This window comes from Epinephelus fuscoguttatus, linkage group LG15, assembly GCF_011397635.1.
Source record: "Epinephelus fuscoguttatus linkage group LG15, E.fuscoguttatus.final_Chr_v1".
NCBI lineage: Eukaryota > Metazoa > Chordata > Actinopteri > Perciformes > Serranidae > Epinephelus > Epinephelus fuscoguttatus.
In genome coordinates, this window is record NC_064766.1 from 33,120,091 (window position 1) to 33,135,373 (window position 15,283).

The following is a 15,283-nucleotide window of genomic DNA, read 5'->3' on the forward strand; positions in this document are numbered from 1 at the left end:
CTGCAATGACATCGAAAGTACAACCAAGTCCTTATAGACACATCTGGTAAAACTGTTATGTGTTCAGCAATGCCCGTTGCGTACTGCTTACTCGAAGAACACGCTCTGTAAACACGGCTCTTCTTCTTCTCTCAATTTATTGGCGGATCGCAAACAACTTCCAGGTGCATACCACCACCTACTGTACAAGAGTTTGCAATGTGTCAGAAATCATTCACTACTCCCTACTACATGTCATTTAGCCTGTTTCTTAAATCCTACTCATAAACACGGCTCCCTCTTCTTCTGTGGTTTAATGGCTGCGGGCCGCTGCGGGCATGCAGACTTACTTACGCCTCCAGGTGCCGTATTCTGGTTTGCTGACTTCTGCTGTGTCTGACCCGAGGCAGGCTACGCTAAATAGTCATATAGAGAAAGGCTTTTTTGTCGCTGTTGGGTTCAAATAAATATGCGGATCTTCAAGGGGGGGGTGATACGAACTAGAGACAGTTTTATAAATGGTAAAAAGTTCCGCACAGCTGCTTTAAGTATATAACTTTATGTTAAATATGTGATGTGACAATGCCTATCTATTTTTTTTTTCCTAAACCTAACCTACATAACTTAACTTGTTTAAACCTAACCAACGTAATGAACGACGCCATTCATGGGGCTCTAATTCTTTACGTATATTGCAAACCGTTGTATGAGAATATGTTGATCTGGGGTTGACTTTCACTTTCATTGGTGACACTTGCTACAAACATCCATCCATTTCCATCCATTTTCAAGTGCTTATCCGAAGCTGGGTCGCGGGGGCAGCAGGCTGAGCAAAGCATTCTAGACGTCCTTCTCCCCAGCAACACTTTCCAGCTACTACTGGGGGACCCCAAGGCGTTCCCCGGTCAGACAAGATACGTATTCCCTCCAGCATGTTCTGGGTCTGGTCTGGGGCCTCCTACCAGTTGGATGTGCCCAGAACACCTCTAACAGGAGGCGCCCAGGAGGCATCCTGATCAAATGCCCAAACCACCTCAATTGACCCCTTTCAATGCAAAAGAGCACTGGCTCTACTCCTTGCAACAGTTACCAAAAAAATCTGCCTAGTATTACTCTAGGGCAGCAAAAGACAGTAAAATAAACTGACAGATGGAGATGGTTGAAACAAGCACTTTCTTATTGCGTACAGGCCAAATCAGTTGGAATAGACCAGATGTTCAGCAAGTGGGTTGACCTTTTTGCTTGTCATGGTTTTAATTTTGATATCAACTCCTAGTCTGGCAGTAAAAGAGCAAGAATAACTTGAAGGGGAACTGAAGGTGTGTGAGCACTTCTAATAAGAGTTCAGGGAGAGGAAACAAAGTACAGACACGCATCACATTAAAGGAAACATCAATAAAATTCTCCCTGCTGCGATTTCTGCGGGAGCTCCATGACATCTGTTGCTAATGTGGAGTATGTTTCCCGACATGAGCTAAAAACAAGCACTTACAATGGAAAACAGTCACATTTCCCTGAAAGTATCGTGACGTGCATGAGATATTTTCTCATTGTCCCATGAAGTGCTGTAAATGTCATCACTTCCCAACCAGCATGTCACAGCAGCAGACGAATGCATGAATGATGTTCAATGTGGCGATCTTACATTCTGCGTATCCTTTATATTCAGTGAAGCTGAGGATTCCCCTTGTTTTGTTAGGAATGATGGACGCATTTCTTAGTCTGAAATAGAAAGGAGAGATGAATGGATAGAAAGATGGTGTAAGACATGAGGAGATGGATCGATAAAGCATAAATGACACGCTGTTACATTCTCATTTTTACAATTTAATGCAAAGCAACTCCTAAACTACAGCATCTGACTGTGGTTCTAGATTTTCACAGGAAGGATGGAAGAAATAATGTTTCTCAAGGTTGTGATTGGTTGATATTTTCAACCAAACCACAAAGGGCCAAAGCAAAAACATCTTTTGATGTACCGAATGTTCCCAAAATTAGTAAAAGCACTTGTGGACGAGTTGTCAGCTGAAATAGAAACTTAATGCCTGTTGACGTTTGTGACAAACACGCTGACAACTTTGGTATTTGAGTGATTGGTCAGTGCGTGTTACTGCATTCCACTGTCCCGGTTGGGAACCAGTTTGCCCGTCCACATCCAGATCCCAGAGTCGGTAACTGAGTCCAACCATTTGAAGCTGATCTCAGATAAGCAAGCAACAGTCTGCTCACATCTGTACTCTCACACACAGACATGAAGGACACAAGCAAATACACATGCTGACCCTGTTACCAACATGCACACATACCACACACACTGGCTAGCAGTATACGTCCTGCTGTTTCATGTAGTTGCATTTATGTTGTAGTAGTTTTATATACAGGAATTTATGAGAAATGCTGTATACTGCTGTTAATGTACTACGTGACTCCTATTTAAAGTCTCTGTGGGAGGTCTATGGACGTCAGACCAACATGGAGGTAGTTTTTAATGCAAAGCCATACAACAGTACTCTTCAGTCTTGATATCTCGTGTATAAACAATATGGTGAGGGGATTTTTTTTTTTATCTGTTAATGGGATACCAGTCTTCCTTTCTTCTTCTCTGTCTTCCATAACAATCTGATTCCAGGTGATTTCACCCTCCACTCTGTCAAAGTTAATTAATACATCCATTCCTCTTTTTGATGATAAAAACCGTGGACCTTTGTTCATGTTAAAAAGAATCTTTCAACACGATGAAATGAAAATTCAAGGCAACTTAATTAATCTTTGTAGTCTTTATTCTCTCCGCATAGCCTAATTGAAAGTGTCCTAGTTTCATAGCTCTCTGATCATGGAAATTAGTAAGATGGGGAGAAAGCTCCACTGCAGCACCAAATCTGAGGCCAAGCATTACATGCACTGATGTTCCAAGGTTACATCTTAACTTTCAGAGGAAGTGTAAACCCTGATAATGACTGTGTCATTATGGAGCATCCGGTGATTCATTCATCTCTGTCCTCAGTCCAAGGAGCAGTTTGCTCCTAAAAACACTGCAGACACTGTAGCAGAACCACAGATATTATCTTTTAAGAATTATGTTTCCTCTCTGTGCTAACAACATAATCCTTGTTCTTTTTGTTCTTATATTTTTCTAAAAACTGGCAAACATGCTGTAATAAAAACAAAATCCAGCATGATTTACCTTCATCCCCACTGCTTCCTCAATAAACACAAATGCTGAGAAGATTTCCCGCAACTGTGGAGTTCCCCCTCAGATTAAGGGATGGCTTTTAGTTCACTATGTTTCGTTTTTACTGCTGACATTTTATTTCGTTTCAGTCTAACACCTCTTAGGAGCGTTATTTCAAGTTAAAGCTGTGCAACAAAAAAGCTCTGATTAAACCATTACACAATATCTGCCCAGCATTAAAGGACATACAGACAAAGTTAGCTAAATAGCTAGTCAACATAGTGAAGCATCGCTGCTAAGGCAAATACTTCCCTCATGAGTCACAAGAGAGCAAAACAGAGCTAAAGGTTGTGACCGGGCACCAGGTCGCTACCAGTGCTGTGTGGGTACACACTCATAAATGTCCCAAGCACAGAAAATAAGAAGAAAAGAAGACCAGACAGGCAGAGGGCAGAATCTTTGTAGATAAATACACTTCCACACACTTCTTGTGGGTCATAGGTGATGGCTGATGATTGTGGGGGTTTTTTTAGGAAAATTGTGCATAATACATCTTCATGTGTAAGCTTATTAGTATATGCACATCAGGTAATTACTAACATTAATTAAATAAGAAGCTATCAGTATGTGATTTTGCAATATCGGAACCCATCAGCTATTGTCTAATGATGATAAAGCGTCTGGGGGCGAGGGCCAATATGTCAGGCTGATCCTGTGTAGCCAGCAAACTTTGTCTTTCTTGTGTTGGTCATTTTGGCTAATCTCTACAATAAATTATAGTTCTATATGAATGCAGATACATTTTTTAAAAAGCTTATAAAAAGTGAACTTGCCATCAGATGGGTTCCGAGTTTGCATATCAGCCAGTTTGTTCCACCTATCCACACGAACTGTTAACCTGTTGTCTCAACATGGTTGGTCAATACTACTCGGACTACAAACAGACTTCAAATGGAAACCAGAACACTTTAGACACCAAAATCTTGTCCCGTCGTCTACAGATTCTGCATACATTTGCAAATATCTGTTTATAGAGATTCTTTATGTCTCACATTGACGTAGTTTTTAACTTGCCTACGTACTACAACACCATAATAGAATCCCTGAAACTCAATTATGGCTTTTGGTTTGCCACCCCACAGTATTCAGTGGCCCAATTTGGCAGCTTCTATAAAGAATATGTGGGGGCACCGCTGCCTTCAGCTGCTGTGGTTCACTAATACATCTCAGTCTTGGTTTTCATGTTTTGCTAGTTGTCTCCTTGTGTGCCAGGTGCGATGATGCCAAACATCTAATCATATACTGGGTAAAAAGACAGAGGGAACAACAACTTATTGTCCAACATGTCAAAGATTAAAAGTTCAAGCGACATTTGTTCTGTACAAACAACCACACCTGGCCCCTCAGCTTCAGCTCCAGTTTCACTTCAACAATTCCACCATCGTCTGGGTTCCCGCAGAAATCCGAAACCTGACTTATATATTTAGGAGACAAACAGCTGCTGTCAGCGTAAAATATTGCCAACCTTGACACCTGGGGTCTTTGGTGATGTTCATGGTGGTAGATGCTGATGTGTGTGTTCTGTCCTTGTGTGCACTTAGTAGCCTGCATGGTCTATCCTTGTATAACAGAAACCAAACCTTTGTGTGCTACAGAGCAGTGGTCTGAGGGGGTACATTTTTGATCAAGATGCTTGTGGTATTCCTGTCGGCTTCAAGGACTTAGCCTGTTATGTGTCCTCACAGCACTCTTAGTGGTGGCTTGTTCTTACAGGAATAACCTGAGGAACATTTTGGAGGGAATAGTGCGCAAGTGTCAAATCATATCAAGACTTTATGGTGTCTCGCTGCCAATCATCCGACCAAAAACAAATTATCCAAGAGTCTTGTGATTATTATCACCATTTTCAAAACCCCCACACCCCCAGAAGGTTTGATTCCAGGAAACAGAGCTCTTTTTTGTCTCAGACTCTAATAAGATCTGTATGCCACCGCTGTGAGCATGTTATTTGATTCATAATTTGCCCTTTCTTATAAGTGCTTTCTTGTGTAGACTTTTAAAAATGTATTTTTTCAAACATAACCTCTCAGCAGTGGTTCCCTCTATCCTAAGCCGTCTCTACGTTTTTCTTGGCGCCAATCTTTCCCCCTTGAATCCAACCTTTATCCAGTTACTGTGTTTAAGACCCTACTCCTTCTGCTAAAGAGATTAAATTCAACAGCCTCTGCTACAGTAACCAAACACATGTAGACAGGAGGAAAATTACTGTTATTATTATTATAATTATTATTATTATTATTATTAAAAGTTCTGACAAAAGTGTTGAGACGATGAAGAGGCAAGGTAAGAGGCATGATTAGCTCAGAAGAAAAGAGTAGTAAATACTGCTCATTATCTTTCTCCTCCTCCTCTCCCTCTCCCTTTTCATTCAATCACTTGAGGAGAGGAGGAGAGGAGACACTCCCAAGCTAACTGCCCATTGGCCTATAGGCATTTGGGAGAGATTTTAGCAATTGAAGAGGGAGGGAGAGAGCAAAAGTCACTGGCAGTGTTGAGGTCTTTGAATCAACAGGTGGCAGAGGGAGAAACTTGCTGACGAAGACAGAGAGTAGAGGAGGAGAAAGTTAAAGAAAACCCTCAAGGGTAAGGCTACATTTTCATTTTGTCATTCTCAGTGATTTAAAAATGGCACTTCATTTGTACAGTCCCCAATCTGCCTATTTTTATTAAATGATTTAGTTTCCTCGCCATTATTAGTCCAATTACCCTGTGTGACATTTCTTTAGACGTTTTGTTAGGTAGGTTTTGTTTAGTTCAATGTTAGATTAAAGTAATTTATTTTATGACATTTCTATTTAGTAAAAAAAAGTAAGTGAAAGCATTTTTATGACAATCAAGAGAAACACAACTTTGTTAATTAAAGGTCTGTTTTGCAAAGAAAGCACTCTTATTTATTATTTACCTCATCCCAAGGTGACTGGTACTCTTTCTATTTATCAACCTGATTCACACCAGAAACAGGCTATTTCTCAGCTTTTCTTTCTCTCCATCCATCTAAATGTTCTTAGCAGTCTTTCCTTCCTCTTTTCTTGTTATCCCTGTCTCACCTCAGCCTATCTGCCAGGTTATCACCAGATGGGTGGTAGGGCTTGAGTGACACAGTCCACATCTGCAGCCTCTCACCCTGACCCTGCTGTCAGTTACATGACAGTGTTAAGTTTAACTTGACACCTGGAATTTATGATGTGTCTCAGGACTAAAGGTGGTCTTATGTTAGTTTGGGTGTGCATGGCAACACTTTGTCTTCGTTGTTTCGTAGTGGAAATCTTGGTCAGCGATAACTGATGTGTCATGGGGATGAGATGCTAAATGAGGTTATGTGAGCATTAAAATGTTGGTATGTTTTTTCCTGCATTTGTAGTGCATTTACTTTAGCATTATAATTTTTCATTTTACTTTAAACATCTGTTTTACAACTTGTATTTTTACTTCACAACATTTATTAAACAGATTTAGTTACTCATTACTTTACAAATTAATACTTTACTTACAAAACAGCGCTGTTTTATTAAATATAATGCATTTTTATAGAGTGAACCCAACAGTATCAAACAGTTAGCTCAACCTGTTAAAGCAACACCTGTTAATGCATCAGTGATAAACACCCCTATAAATCATCCAGTAATAAATAGCATTACACTGACAGGTGCTATTCTGCATATAAAGTACTTTCACTTAAGACTTTGAATGCAGGAATACTTGTAATGGAGTATTTTAGTGTGGTACAGCTACTTTTACTTAGTATATAATGTGAATACTTCCTCAGTCACTTATTTTATTCAAAGTGTATTGCTGAATATGTCTTGCATTGTAATAAAGAAAATACAAAGAGTATTTTAAAAAGTTATAGTTTGAAATTTGGATCAATTTTAAGCTTCTTTAAACTTTCAAAAATGCACTAATCAAAAAAGTTATTCTCCCTTTGGAGCAGCTGTGACAGCCTTTAATTCCTGCAAAAATGATCTTCTGTTACAATTTCCGATTTATATATCTAATACCACATTGTATTGTAGATAATCTTTTATTGTCTGTCAACAATGCTGCCAACACTAATTTTCCTCCATGATAATAACATAAATATTTATAATAACTGTGTGCTGGGGTGATGGATGTTCTCACAGGGCTGTCGATCTAGTAGATTTACCTTTAATGCTACTGTGCTGGCTCAGGGAATACACAGAAGCCCTCGCAAAATGAGCAACAGATGTGGGCCCTCAGCCATGCAAAATGATAGAGAGAGGGAGGCAGAGAGAGAAGTAGAGGGAGAGCGAAAGAAAGAAAGAAAGCGAGACACACATACCCAGAGTGGGTGGCTGATAAAAAAGTGTTCAGATTGCATAACGTGGCTGCTTTCATGGAAACCTCACAACTTTGGTTTTTTCATTTACTTTCACTGATTGAAAATGGCCCCGGGCACATAAAAGCTACTCCAAACACATTTTTATTATTTCAAAAACTTATCTCTGTCTAGAACTAAGGCTTTATTAATGCTCGGGTTGTGTTATTTTTCTTTCTTTTCAGTTGGTTAGGTTTTCATCTGACAGCCCCACTAAGGGGAACAGAGCCTATATGGTCGTGATGAAGCGAGGGCCTTATCGAGGGCTACTTGTGGTCTGTAAGGCAGCGGGAGGCAGACAGAACTGTGAAGATATGAGCCCAGCTCTCAGACGATAATTGCTTTCAGCTTCGTTTTATTCATTTTAGTTTCCCCCGTTCTGTCTGCAAGCTGCTGCAAAGTCAGGGAAAGAGGAAGGGGTAGGGAACGTCCACACGTTTGCAACCGCACATAAAGGCTCGACCTCGCAGCTCCACTTTTTAAACCTTCCCTTCTTTTCATCCTCAGTGTTGTTGGTTTGGTCCAATGAGACTTTTCTTGAGCTGAAACCTGGCGAAACAGTCTGCTTTCTGTCTGAGACTTAATGGCTCTCTAGAGAGGATAGGGCAAATGTGCACAGACTGACCAAGTCTTCTTCTTCTCCTTCCTACCTCTGTGTGTGTATCTGTATTCCCAATACAAGTTTTTTTCTACAACTGTTTGTCTTTGTTTCACTTGCGGTCTTCCCCTCCCTGTCTCTGTTTATTTTAACCCAATGTTAAGCGCATTCACTGTTGTCAAAGCTCTGAGAGAATACAGAGATTTTTAGAAACACAGACAAACATTTCTACAGCTTGTCAGGAAGCCTTCAGTGAAAGGTGTCTGTGTGTTGACAGACAGTATTGTCTCTAGGTCATTAAATTGCTGTTGCTACATGTGGAGGTAATCCCCCCTCGCCTCCGTAAGCTATAAATGACAAGTTTCACACACATACTGTACACACATGGGCAAAGTCCCACGCACCTCTTTTCTCCCATATAAAAGAGTGAACACATCCCAGGTAGTGAACTAGCATTTTACAGGCCCATTGACATAGCTCTGCTTTGACATAGAGAAGTTATTGTCAGGAAGGAATTTTTAACTGTGTTTATGGACATGTTGAATTTTACTTGAGAAGGGTTTGGACGCCAGGTTGAAATGCTATCTGGTCGGGCCATGTGCTGAAGTGAGAGCATCCACCGGACTGAAGTGATTCTGTTTTCCCGCTTTATCCTGCTTATGCATGTTGATTCAGGGTGACTAATGACAGTGAACTGCTTTTACATCATGAATGTGATGGACGCCAAACCTGAGCTCAGCATCTTTGTGTTAGCGGTCCATTGGAGAATATCCAGTGAATGGCTTCTGTTTTCACAATAATGAGTAAAAAACCTTTGCTATGTGTCACAATATCCAATTAATGCTCCATACATCTAGTATATCATTCAGTGGTACCTAATCTTTACTGTCATTTCACTGTCCCACTACCATCTGCTGAGGTTATTCTTTACCAGCTCAGTGGCCTAGCGGTAGAGTGTCTGCCCTGAGACTGGGAGGTCGTGGGTTCGATCCCCGGCTGGGTCATACCAAAGACTATAAAAATTGGACCCACTGCCTCCGCATCCGGCACTCAGCATCAGGGGTTGGAATTGGGGGGTTAGATCTCTATCTTGCTGAACACAGGAGCTGCTGGTCTACTCCTGCTTCGCCCAATGAGGTTTTTAGTGTTATTGTGTGACTTTGCTTAATCCAAACTAAAACTCCAAAACCCCAAAGTGGCACTATGACAAAAACAAACTAACTGATCGAGGCAGCTGTATACTTGCAGCTACCGCATTCAGCAAGGTAAAATTACTGTTTTTGTCAATCAGATGCCTTCATGTCTCGTATTGCCTGAACCCCCCTCCGTCCCTCCCTCCCTCCTCACTGCGTGCACTCATCATGTGTCACTGTTGCCGGAAATATTCAGCACACTCCTCAGCAGAAATACTGAGTAAGCAGGAGTTTGCTGAACAATGGCAGAGAAAATGCAGCCAAAAGTATCACTTCCAGTGTTACTTGTAATGGCTCGCCCTGCTAAACAGGCTGAGAAAGGAAAGTCAGAGGCAGAAAAGGCTGCGACGAAAAAGGCTTTGGATAAAGTGAGAGGACAAACCAGACATCAACAGCAGTCCAGCTTTTGAACAGTGGAGACAACTGAGGGAGCTGAAGGGCCTGAAAAGTGATGCAGAGGTTGCTGTCTTTCTGTTGGACAGGTAATTATTTGTTTGCTTTGAGGGGATTTGTTATTTTACTCGGCTCTCCTCTGCTCTGCTGACTGCAGGATGCGCGTTCAGGCATGTCTGGGCTCATGGCTTTGGACGGAGCACTGACGGGAGGAGGAGCAGGGGGTGGAGCTTAGAGGAGGTGCCGCTTTCAAATCTTGCTAGCTCTCCAACATTACCAACTATGGCTTTAAATGTGGACCCTTTTTATTCAAATTCATCAAGCATTGTCTCAATTTTTGGATTCTACGTTACCTTGATGCATACGAAAAATATGTTTCCCTCATGAATTCAACATAACATGAGATGAGGAACTGATATCAAAATGGTCATTTATGGGGGTGAAGTATTCCTTTAATATTAAGTAGCCTATACAATGCATGCTATACCAGAGGATATACCTCATTCTATCTATCATCCCTCCCTGTAATGCACCCATCTGTATTTATCCATATATACATCCCACCATTCAACTATTCATTCATCCATCTCCCTCACATTCATCAATATTTTCATTCATTAATCCATTCATTTATGCATCCATATATGAACCCATTCAATTGGCCCCCATCCTTCTACCCATTTACTGATTTATATATCCATCCAACCTTCTTCTACCCAATCATATATCCATCAATCCATCTCTCTGGTTGTAACTCTCAAATGTGACTGCACCACTTCCCTCTCTATTCCCCATTTCCTCTCTCCATTAATCCCTCCATCTGCCTCTCTTTCCTATACGGGGACATTCTCAGTGCTCAGTCGCGGCCCTCTGCTATGCTTGGAAGGTCACAGTGCTATCTCCTCCAAGAGAAATAAGGAAAGGGCCTGAAAATGGCAAGCATCAAATAAAAACCTTGACAGAGAGCTATAAACATGCTTGTTAAGCGTCTCTGTGCGCCAGCGCTCAGTGCCATTCCACATGGCTATAGTGTATGGTCTATAATGCAGCTAACTGCTAAACTGTCACTGACTCAAACACACTCTCTCCATCACTTCCTCCCTTCACCTATTCGCTCTCTCACACTCACTTAATCTTTCTTTCATCTCTATTTCCCTTCCTTTCCGTTTGTCTCTCTCCATCTCCTTCTCTTGATGTCTATTTTACCTCCTCTCTGGTTTGCCCTCCAAAGACTTGGCCGTTGATTAAACACCCAATAAAGTTTTGGCTACCACATAGGGTCAAAAAAGCAATTTCCCAGTGATGTCATAGTTTGGATTTCTCGCACAGGCACCAGTCTCCGACCTCAAGCTTTTGACCAGCAGCATCAAACAGACAGCTAAAATAACCAAACAGGGTCAGCTATATTGAGTTTGGACAAGTTAGAAACAGGTCATGGTAATTACACGTCTATTTAAAGGGCTGGAGACTTTTAAATCACTGAACTTCTTGAGTTACAACCTGTGTAAATCATCAGAAGAAGGACAAGGTTTATTTTACTGAAAACAAATTGTGTCAAATTGAGTACTTGCAGTAGATTTCCATCTTGGCAATTGAGAAAAAATCTTTGCATACTCAAAAGATCAGGTAATCTCACTTACTCTGAATCTCTGTTAATCTGATAATGGTGTCAGTGGAGGATTGGCAGGTTTTAGACCTACTTGTTGACATTTTAATGTTCTGGCAAATGCTCACACAGTGTCCAGTGGGGATTTTTAGGATCTGTTTCTCTCTCTCTGCACATTTTCTTCTTTTCCATCTGTTTTAGTCTTTGATGCTCGACAAGCAAATGTCGATTTAAACTCCTCAAAGTTGCATCTTGTTAGCAAACATCAGTATAAATTTACAAAATTACAAAAGTACTATTTTTTATTTAACATATATAACATTTTCCTATTATTTTTTTTAGAAACTATGTTTATTGGGTTTTGCACTCACCAGCCACTTTATTAGGTACACCTTGCTGAACTGCCTTAATTCTTTGTGGCATAGATTCACAAGTTGCTGGAAACATTCCTCAGAGATTTTGGTCCATATTGACATGATGAGATTTGTCGGTTGCACATCCATGATGTGAATCTCCTGTTCCACCACATTCCAAAGGTGCTCTATTGGATTGAGATCTGGTGACTGTGGAGGCCACTGGAGTATAGTGAACTCATTGTCATGTTCAAGAAACCAGTTTGAGATGATCTGAGCTTTGTGACATGGTGCGTTATCCTGCTGGAAGTAGCCATCAGAAGATGGGTACACTGTGGTCATAAAGGGATGGACACGGTCAGCAACAATACTCAGGTAGTGGTGTTTAAACCATGCTCAGTTGGTACTAAGGGGCCCAAAGTGTGCCAAGAAAATCTCCCCCACACCATTACACCACCAGCACCAGCCTGAACCGTTGATACAAGGCAGGATGGATCCATGCTTTCATGTTGTTTACACCAAATTCTGACCCTACCATCTGAATGTCGCAGCAGAAATCCAGACTCATCAGACCAGGCAACATTTTTCCAATCTTCTATTGTCCAGTTTTGGTGAGCCCGTGTGAACTGTAGCCTCAGCTTCCTGTTGTTAGCTGACAGGAGTGGCACCTGGTGTGGTCTTCTGCTGCTGTAGCCCATCTGCTTCAAGGTTGGACGTGTTGATGGGCTTCTGCAGACCTTGGTTGTAACAAGTGGTTATTTGAGTTACTGTTGCCTTTCTATCATCTTGAACCAGTCTGGCCATTCTCTTTTGACCTCTGACATCAACAAAGCATTTTCACCTAGAGAACTGCCGCTCACTGGATATTTTCTCTTTTTTGGACCATCCTCTGTAAACCCTACCCCACCAGTTTACACTGAATAAGACAAAAGTCTTGCAGATGCAGGGGATACCATTTTCCTGCCTGCCTTTTCTGTCTGTCTTCTATGGTTATATACAGCGTGTGCAGGACTGTAACAACTTCGGGGTTTTGCAGAGCATGCATATTCCACTGAATGGCCCTGTACGATTTCAAACAAATCCAATATATTTATTTAAGCATGTATGCTACTGTATATTGCTGTGCAGTCTTCCAGCTGTCGAGCATCACAGCAGGGCCCGCAACATTTTATTACTGAGCTTTCTTTTCATTCACTCTATTAGAGGGTATGTGTTTCCATAGACCACACAAGCTCAGCACAGATCAGAAGTTTCTTCTACCGCAATTCAAACTTTTACACCAGAATGTTAAATTCAGACCAAAGTCCAAAAAAGACTGAAGGTTAAAACAGCCCTGCTATTTTTGAAAGCATGTAATTTTGCTTCCCGGGCAAGCCGCTCGCTGTTACGAGGTTTTAAGTTCACATGACATCACTATCATTAAAACACAATGACATCATCACAAAGGACAAGTTTCAGAAGTTTTCAAACGCCTGACTGAGCACAATTTATGGTTTAGAGCAAAAGGATCTCTGGCAAAGTGATGACTGCTCGGTTTCTGCTGCCATACTGTGGAATGAGGGCATAGCACACAGACACACACACACACACACACACACACACACACACACACACACACAGACACACGCACACACACCACAGTGACATAATGGTTCAGGTTTCCTGAGATTAAATATACAGCAGCGTGCCCCACTGACTGTAATGTAACTTATTGTCTAGATAGTGTTTCTGTCCTCAGCTCTCTATTAAACAGTGACTGGAAAGTACAAACGTGACCCTCTTTTAACTCCGAGACTCAGGTCCAGTCAGCCGTGTCGACAAACATCTACAGATTCGGTAGCCCGTTACACATAGTTCATGCCAAAGATCCAATCTCTACAGCAATTGTATCTGGGGCCATGGGCATGGGCTAACCTTAACCCTGGCACCACTGATGGAATATACATTTCACTTTCATACGATGAATTATCTCATACCACTCTGACAGTCTTGGAGTTGAATTGGAGCCAGCTGTGAGGAGCTTAGGCTTGATCCTATTGATATTTCTGTTGTGTAAGGCAATTCAATATGCTTATAAGGTGAGCAGGGTTTTCTTGCCAAGCTTTGTTTACCTCCTACCACAGTTTTGTTACAAAAGTAATTATTATTATGGTAATTTGTGTTTTTGTTTGCTATTCTGTAACAATAACTGCTGCACAAACCATAAACTACCCTGCTGTCCTTTTTACTATTTCACATTGCAATTATTATAGTTTTGGAGGGGCCCAATCCCTACTTTCATTGAGTAGTCACAGTTTTAAAGGTTACCTTACAGTCAGCGCTCTGCATGCTCACAAATGCTGTCCAATGGTGTTTTTAGACACACATAATCATTTGCATTCTATAGTTAGATTTCTCAGAAAGTGTAAAGAATCAAAAATGAACAAATATCTGCTCTTATCTTGACCTCTAGCCATGACCACGAGACTCCTGTGGAGGGCCCTGTGCCTACTTGTTCTACTCTGCATTGTGTCAAACTTCAGCTTCGCCACCACTCACCAAGACCCCTCAGCCCCAGAGCAGGGAGTCACCTTCAGCCACGTCTATAAAATTGACATCCCAGGGAGCTCCAGTTGTAAACTTGAGCGCCTGTCAGACCAGGATGAAACCGGTAATAAACAAAAGAAGAAAACTAGAGAGAATGCAATGGAGAATAACTACAAAAGAGATATGAGTGAGAGTGAGACATGACGTGAGAGTGGGAAAAAAAGAACTGTTTTTGTGTTTTTCACCACAAAGATATATAATAGATTTAGTGTGCATTGCAAAGATTACTGTAGTAGATGAATGTAGTTTGGCGTGAATAGTTTTTTGGTATCATTTTGGCTGCTTAATTTTTCGGGTAGTATGTAATGCTTATTTAGATTTTTCACCTGGCAATAAATATTGTACAACATTTACAGCATCATTGTGTGTGAGGAATGAAACAGTTGAATTTTTGTCCTGCTCTGTAGGTCTGCAGACAGAGACTACTACAAATGAAGAGAATGACATCATCTTCAGACACAACATCAAGCTGCAGACACCAAAGTGCGACTGTGAGGACTCAGAGAGCTTCAAGTCACTCTTGTACAGGGTCAATGGGCTGGAGGAGGAGGTCAACTACCTAAAGACCCAGTGTACTCAGGGATGCTGTGGAGGCCATGGGGCTGCAGGTGAGCTGTGCCACAACACAATATAATACAGTCAATAATATCGTGTAGCAGCTGAAGTGGGAAGTCAACTCTTGACCCAATATCCTTCGGGTAAACAAGTGGAGAGAGGAGTTTGCAGTAGGGAGGAAGCTGCATTTTACATCCTGAAAACAGTATATTTTTTATGATTTATTTATTATAAAGTCAGTAGGACCTGATAAGTATAAAAAACGAAACATTGTCAACAATTATAAAGTCTCAGTGTCCTCAGACAAGACAATAATAAAATTCCAATGTCCTCAAACAAGTGCTTATTAATTAACAGTGTCTTAGCTTGCTACTGTTTCTAAAATTGGTCAATTGGTTTTTAACCTTGTCCATTTTTGTGTGGGGATCAGCTATAGACGGACTTGGCAGAGA

General features: G+C 41.1%; 1 protein-coding gene across 1 annotated transcript in view; it reads left to right on the forward strand.

Annotated features, from left to right (window-relative positions):
- tnn (tenascin N) overlaps positions 1 to 15,283 on the forward strand; it is a 55,794-nt gene that overhangs the window by 2,803 nt on the left and 37,708 nt on the right. Inside the window, exons 2-3 of the mRNA XM_049599243.1 lie at positions 14,143 to 14,340; positions 14,684 to 14,884. Coding sequence (XP_049455200.1) covers positions 14,145 to 14,340; positions 14,684 to 14,884 — 397 coding nt within the window. The 5' untranslated portion in view covers positions 14,143 to 14,144. The remainder of the gene's footprint in view (positions 1 to 14,142; positions 14,341 to 14,683; positions 14,885 to 15,283) is intronic.